The sequence below is a fragment of the Protomyctophum parallelum genome, assembly GCF_964188405.1.
Source record: "Protomyctophum parallelum genome assembly, chromosome: 14".
Taxonomy (NCBI): Eukaryota; Metazoa; Chordata; class Actinopteri; order Myctophiformes; family Myctophidae; genus Protomyctophum; species Protomyctophum parallelum.
This window is the reverse complement of record NC_139709.1, coordinates 26,659,107-26,666,440: the sequence shown is the minus strand read 5'-3', so window position 1 is coordinate 26,666,440 and position 7,334 is coordinate 26,659,107. Positions and strand designations below refer to the sequence as shown.

At 44.6% G+C, this 7,334-nt stretch overlaps 1 protein-coding gene across 1 annotated transcript; it reads left to right on the top strand.

Annotated features, from left to right (window-relative positions):
• Positions 1–172: 172 nt before the first annotated feature.
• Positions 173–5,266, top strand: fam131aa (family with sequence similarity 131 member Aa). The gene is made up of 5 exons (XM_083781165.1): positions 173–197; positions 2,816–2,927; positions 3,096–3,278; positions 4,117–4,272; positions 4,501–5,266. Exons 2-5 carry the CDS (start codon positions 2,837–2,839, stop codon positions 5,055–5,057), a joined length of 987 nt encoding a protein of 328 aa, XP_083637291.1. The 5' UTR covers positions 173–197; positions 2,816–2,836; the 3' UTR covers positions 5,058–5,266.
• The last annotated feature ends 2,068 nt before the right edge of the window (positions 5,267–7,334 follow it).

Below are 7,334 nucleotides of genomic sequence, written 5' to 3'. Positions count from 1 at the left end.
ATATACTGTGCCGAGCGAGCAACAATGCCTACAGCCGCGACCTAATACGGGAGCTTGGAATATGCGCACTGGGATTTTGTGCCATTCCATGTATACTAGCCTACAGCAAGAGGTCAACATTTCATCTGTTGATAGGATTGGAGACAAGCTCATTATAATGCGCGACTCTTACTGGGCCGCCAGCGTTCGATTTGCAGGTAGGTGCTGTAAAGTGGCAGTAGACTACTTGTAAACAAAACTGCCAATGTCTGCCATTATATGCATCGCTTGTTGTATTATAGAGCAGATCTAGTATGAAGGACATCCCATCCTATTTTTGTTCGATGCAGTCCGTGTCATTCGTGTGCAGATGTGGTCTTCAGTTGCTTAGAAACGTGCTGCAGCAAAGTCTCATTCACCCGGCCACTTCAACGATGATGTTATTCTCACTCATTTCAGTACGTCTACATGTTTTGGCCTCCTATCACGTCTGTGACTGTAACAGATCATCCTGTTTCAGAGCATGATGTAAATTGTAAACGCATAATCACACATCCATCCCCGTCGCTTCCATTCTAGTTAGAGGGCATACAGGTATATTATATTCTCTATCTCAATGGCTACCCCATGACATTTATTGTTGGCTTGACTATATTCCACTTGTTGCGGTCATGCGATTAGAGCACTGGTTCCGATGATTTAACAGTAGCCTACAGTAGGCCCTACACAAATAATCACCATAATAACAAGATTATAGTGAATTGCCTCTTGGGTTAGACAGAAGGAATGGTATTCTGAGAGAAGAGGAAAAAAATGGTGCTGCCCTGCATGGTTTTATATTTGCGATTGCTAGAACTTGGGAGGAGCTGTCCAGGGTGCTGAAACAAGCTACACGTTGAGAACGGCTAGGTGTGTTTAAAACGTTTTTTTGTGTGTGCTAAAACCTCTCAAATTAGGAATAGTGATTGATTGACATGATTCGGTTCCCTTTTCTATAACTAGCTAGTAGCTATACGATCCACTTATCACCAACAAAGAGTTTGACGGTGCTGATCATAGGCCTTGATGTCTGCATGTTTATGTGCATGTCTTTAAATGTTCAGATGAATTGAAAATGGAGGACCCTCATGTAAACAAGTCTTAGTGCTTTACTGGTTTCCTCCTCTTAGCAGATTTTGTATTGACCTGTACTTTCGTTGAACTGTACTCATTCTACAAACTGTTAATAAAATGTTCAATCAATCAATGCACTATTTACTCGCTATCTTGAGTAACCTATAAATTCATTAACTACTACCTTGGCTATTTGTGTGTTCTCAGTAAACCACCAACTAACTGTCTGCCTATAGATGTTGAGGGTTGATTTCACCAAACACCTACATGCACGCACTAGTACACCTGATTCATGACCCTTCGTCTTCTGCTTTCGGGGGGCAATCTGCTTGAAGCTGCCTGGTATTAGTGTGGTCATTTCAAGCCATGCACCATGTGTTCACCAGAGCTGGCATCTGGCTGTGAAGCAAGCAGCCCTTCTGGAAGGAAATTCAGTCAGATCACTCACGAATAGATTTAACCAATATTTATTATAGAATCAGAATACAAGTGTGCATATAATATATTATCTTGGCGTTTGGCTCTGCTGCAATTTTCTCCCTGTTCGGCACAATAAAACACCATCATTAAACATAAAGAGCAGGGATATAGATATACAATAACAACCCCCCATGGGGAACAGCAATAACAGAGCCCACCGGTGGTGGTGGGAGCAAACGGTGCATAACAACAACTATAGGAGCTATATGGAAGGCAGGAAGAAGTTAGGTGAGCTTAAGCTAGGTGAGCTTAAATACCCCGCCCAATTGGTCAGCTGACTGCCACATCAGCGTATGACATGTGGGTCTTGCAAACACTGTATACACGCACATAGTAATGCAGCATATTAACCCCTCGAATACATTTATGTCCCTTGAGCATATATAGCATGAACCTGCTCGAGTATATCTGACTGAACTAACTCCACAAGCTACGTATCATATAACCTCCACAGGCCTCTTTTGGTCATATTCTTATAGGAGCCTACACAATGTTAAAATATGTTTGTTTGTTTTGGACATGCGGTTAATTAGGTGGGGCTATCAGTTTTAATAGGGATCAGCAGCCATGGGTTGGGCAGCAGGCCTGGAGGTGCTTACTAAGGCTGCTCATGCACGCGCCATATGTTTGCCTGGTCTCGTGGAGACTCTCACAAACCCCCTCACCCTTCCAGACCCAACGATTCTATCTGGTTTCACAGGCTTACCATGGCTTTAGCATCTGTGCAATAGATTTAGGGCATAGCTGTTTGCTTGCCAGCCGAGTGGTTTAAACCAGTAAACCGTGAGCTGTTGTTTGGTTTAGTTGTGTCGGTCTGCTCTGCTGTGCGGTGATAGCAGCTCTCCATCTCCATGATGCGTAGTAGCAGGGAAAGAAGAGAGCCGCGGCAGGCAGAGGTAGAAAAAACATCAAACTCTACAGCAACAGGGCTCGGATTCTGAGCTATTGTTGGCCAAACGGGCAACAACAACATTTCTCTTGAATGTTACTTCTGGCAAGGAAATCATACTTTTAGTCATGTTGTCAAATTTTGTCTTGTAAGAACTTGTTTTTGAAGGAAACTGGGTGTGCTGTAAGCCGACAACGATGGATAATTATTACTTTGACATTCAAACCACATATAAAGCATGTACAGTATAAATTAGGCAGGGTTGATGATTCGATTTAAGTAGTGCGATATAGTTATTAGACCTACAGAGAAGCTATGTTTGTCACCTCTGTGGAATTTCAACCTTTCTTGCAGGTGAAATTTGAGGAGGCTGAAATGATTCCAAAGTCAGTGAAATCTCCAACTGACTCAAGGAAAGCTGTGAGCATGCATGAGTTTGCCGCGCTGGCCAGGTCCTCCTTAAACGGTAAACACCACCTCACACACGCACACGCACACACACACACACACACACACACACACACACACACACACACACACACACACACACACACACACACACACACACACACACACACACACACATCAATGTATATATGTAGGGTAACTTCTACCTATTTCTCTACGTCTATAGGCATCTCCCAGGTCATGAGGGACCATGTAACAAAGCCCACATCCTTGGCTCAGGGCCGGGTCGCCCACCTCATTGAGTGGAAGGGGTGGCCGAAACCCACAGAGCCCCCGCCGGCCGCCCTCTCCCATTTCAGCTCCTACTGTCACCTGACTGAGGGAGAGAAGGAGGCGCGCTTCGCAAAAGGTCAGCTTCACATCCAGTGTTCAGAGAATGTCAGATCAAAGTACTCATGGTTGCTCCAGCCATTTTATACTATACTGCTGCATCGACCTGTGTCAACTGCAGTTGGCTCACTTCATTTTGTTACCGTCTTAAAATAATGGCCCAATTCTTTAGGAATATATATATACATATATATATATTATGCAGGAATGACTAAATATCTGTCTTGAGAGTACAGGGTTTAATGAGGTCAGATCAACATATGGAATGTCAGAACAGGTCAGCTCCATATAAGATCTAAGGGTGGCAGCGGTGGCAGTGTCTTGCGTGTACAGTGTTTGATGAGGGCACAGGTAGGGCCGGGCCTTAATTTTCGGGCCTGCTGAGAACTCTAGTTTTCACCGGCTGCCAGGCTATATGTATATATTATTGTATGCCAGCGCTCACATTCTAGCTTCACCTGTGCTGCTGTGTCTCCTGAAGGATGACATGTCTTGGTTGGTACTGTAGCAGATGGTTACCTAGACTATTAGATTGACTGCAAACACACTTTACTTCCCTTTGGTGTCCCAGAAAAGCCACCTGCCATTATCCCTGAAACCTGTGACTTCAACCCCATGAAACCTATAGCTTCCCTATTCGGCAAACATTCGGCAAACATGGTAGATCTACAAGCTCAAAATTGTAATCTTCAGCAAAGAAATTCGCTCTTTTTCTTTTGTTTTACCAGCAGAGTGAGACACTGAAACAGGAGTGGGGGAGCGGTATTTGTAGTGTCTATGCTGTAAAACACTGTTTTTATGTTTGCAGAGTTTATGTTGTAGTATTGACGTCATGATTGAATGCATGTCTCTTCCAGGAGTGGAAGAGCAGTTTGCGATTGCCGAGGCCAAGTTGCGTGCCTGGGCATCAGTGGATGATGATGAGGAGGAGGAGGAGGAGGAGGAGGAGGAGGAGCAAGACACTAATGACGCAGACTTCGCACAATCCGAGAGCCAGACACACATGTTCTCAGGTAGCTCCAAGACACCCATCACCCATCTCATAATTCCCCCTCTCCTTCTATTCTCTTCCATTACAGCCAACGCATTGTCATTTCTAGATCACAATCATCATCTTCATCATCATCATCTCATGAACGCTTCCCCCTCCTCTGTCAAACCAACCCCACCCCGCCCCCCTCCTCCCCCATCCCTCTTAATCCATCTCCTATAGGTGTTCTGACTCTTTGCTCCTCTCTCAGTCGCCGCAACCGCCAATCAGAATCCTGCGTGTGAAGTGCCATGCCAGGCTGAAGCTGATGACAGCGAAGCTCCGCCCTGTGCCAGTCCTCTGGGCTCCAGCAGCAGCAACAGCAGGCTGCTTCATGATGGGTTTGTGCCTCACAATGACCCACATTCCACCCAGACCCATTCACCTACTTTGCAATGCAATCACACGAGCCCCTTCCTGGAGGAAGGGCCGCTCGGCGGAGAAGGGCAGACAGCGCAGCTGCAGCAGGAGAACCAGCGACACGGCGAGATCTGCGACCATCACAAGCCCGAATGGAGGCCCCGCGGTCGGAGCAGTCGATTTGACTCCTGCTACTCCACCTCTCACTCCGAGTCTCCCGGAGAGGAGGACGAAGAGGAGGAGGATGATGATGAGGAAGGGAGTGTGTTCCACGAGGGGCATGCATGGCACCCCGGCCCGGGGCGCTTCTACTCCGACCGGGCCTCATCCGGAGTTGCGTCATTCGATGAGGAGGAAGAGAGGGATGAGGCAGTGGAGAACAAAGAAGGGAAGGAGCACTTGGGGTGACTGTCCTCCCAGATCCAGGACCACTAAACCCCCCCCCCCCCCCCCACCCCCCAGGACTTCTGCTGATTCTTAATATGATGTGGCTGTTACATCTCAATCAATCCTTTAGTAACCCCCTGGCCCTTACACACACACACGCACGCACACACGTTTTCCTCCCCTCGGCCTCCCCTCCTTGCCACCAATGTGCTGTTCCATAGCTCATTCTTTCCTCTGTGGTTTTATAGTGCTTCAGGTCATATAGTCCTAAAACCAGGAAGTCCACAATGGGGGGTTTTTCCCAATAGGGTTTTCGATGTATGCTTCAAATAAGGTCTGTGGTTAACATAAACCCAAGAGAGCTTCGCTTTATGTTCTACGACGTATGTTGCAACAATTCGTATCCTAACTGTGAATTTTGAAGCCATTTCTTTCTATGTACTGTATATTAATTACCTATAGGGTGGCTTAAAGCTGCAATCGATAACTTTCATATACTACCCTGCAGGATTCTTTTAACCTGGTCCCCTGCGCAACTGCCAAATTGTCTGCTACTGCGCTAATTGAGCACACCTGCTTGCTCAGAGGAGAAATTGCATTTTGACCTTCAGGCGGTCCTATACCGACCTGAAGGTCCTAGCCAAGTGGTTCCCAAACTTTTTCATGTCAAGGACCCCCAAATTGTCACTAATTAGTCCGCGGATCCCCCATTTGAAAACATATGCCAGGGACCCCATAAGAGAAGATTTCTATGGCTCTAGCTGAGATTCTCAACCTGTGTTTTCAACTACCCCCAATTTGACATGCATTAGTCTACGGAACCCCCATTTAATGGCATTTCTATCTCTGGGACCCCCAATTTAAATTGGGTGTGTATAAATGGAATAAATGGTTGCAAACTATCATTTAGCTGGGGACCCCCCTGGAACTCCCTCATGGACCCCTGGGGGTCCCCGGGCCCACTTTAGGAACCACTGTCCTATCCAACCACAGGATCCAAATCTCTCAACACAAGAGCAAGGAGACCACATCCAACCGCTGCACGTGTGTTAGTATTGTATCAACATACTCTAAAGCTCTTAACATACCTGTACAGTAGCATTTTATTAAAGTAAGTTATGGATTTCAGCTTTAAAATGTGTTCAAAAGTATGTTGAGGAGTAGCATCAGGGTTGACCTACAAAAAGAGAACAACCCTGAAGCACTCTGCCGCTGATTCTAGTGTTTATATATTAGAGAGTGAAGCCAGAATGTAAAGCTGACTGTAATTGAACCGTTTTCTTTGTACAGTTTTTTTTGTGTTGTTTTTTCCGGGTCATGCTGTGTTATGTGGGGTGGGCTACGTTTGATACTGAATGTCTGAGTGTTATGTACTGTATAAATATGATTTGTTTTTTTCAAAACCAAATTCTGTATGGGCTCTTTTTTTCTCCATCCATGGAATACTGCTCCATTTTGTCTGATAAATTTTCAATTGTCATTAGACGAAGGTTTGTTGAATTTTGACGAAGCAGATTAATTTGGAGTACATTAATTATTGAGCAAGGGAGGAGAGTGAGCTTGTAGATCCTCATCGAGGCCCGCCAATATACATTTTAGTCGACTAAATCAACAGTAGGTAGTCGACTAAAATCATATATTTAGTCGACTAAAACTAGTCTAGGTTTACTAGACAGATGTGACTAAAAAACAAAAATATAAATTGACTGTAAAAAACAACAGTCCAGTGCAGTCCCCCCCCCCCCCCCCCCCACACACACACAATTTCAAACGAAGTGTTTCTTTCGGCTTACGTCTCAAAGTTTTTCAAATTTAATCCTTCAATGATGTACAAAACAACTTCATGTTCTCTGAAAAATAACAATGGCTGTTGATTTCAAATGCATAACTCTCCTATATACATAGCAGGTATGGTACGTAGAGTTCATCCATATATATATTTTCATATATACAAAGCATATACAGGCCAGGGCCATATAAAGGGATACACTACAGACTTATTGCTTAACTACAGTAGATGTGCTGCAAGTTAGCTTAGAGACGCTCTACACTTTAAACTCCTCATACATTATCTTATATTGTGAGCACTATACTTTACATTCTATATGCGTACAAAAGTAATACAGCAATAAATTATTGCACACATTTACACAGCCTAGAATGAATGAGTTTGGCATGTTGTGATAATCACAAAACAATTGAAGTATGGCTCAAAAGTGTTGCATGAAGCCAAGTCAGTTAGCTTCAACAAAAGTTACATCCATTTGCAATTTGATTCAGGTCATACCGAGTTTGTAA

Bases quoted from the DNA above. Each gene is read 5' to 3' on its own strand.
- fam131aa (XM_083781165.1), top strand. From the start codon at position 2,837: ATGATTCCAAAGTCAGTGAAATCTCCAACTGACTCAAGGAAAGCTGTG. The intron at 2,928-3,095 runs GTAAACACCACC...CTACGTCTATAG, and splicing joins GGCCAGGTCCTCCTTAAACG to GCATCTCCCAGGTCATGAGG. The intron at 4,273-4,500 runs GTAGCTCCAAGA...CTCCTCTCTCAG, and splicing joins CCAGACACACATGTTCTCAG to TCGCCGCAACCGCCAATCAG.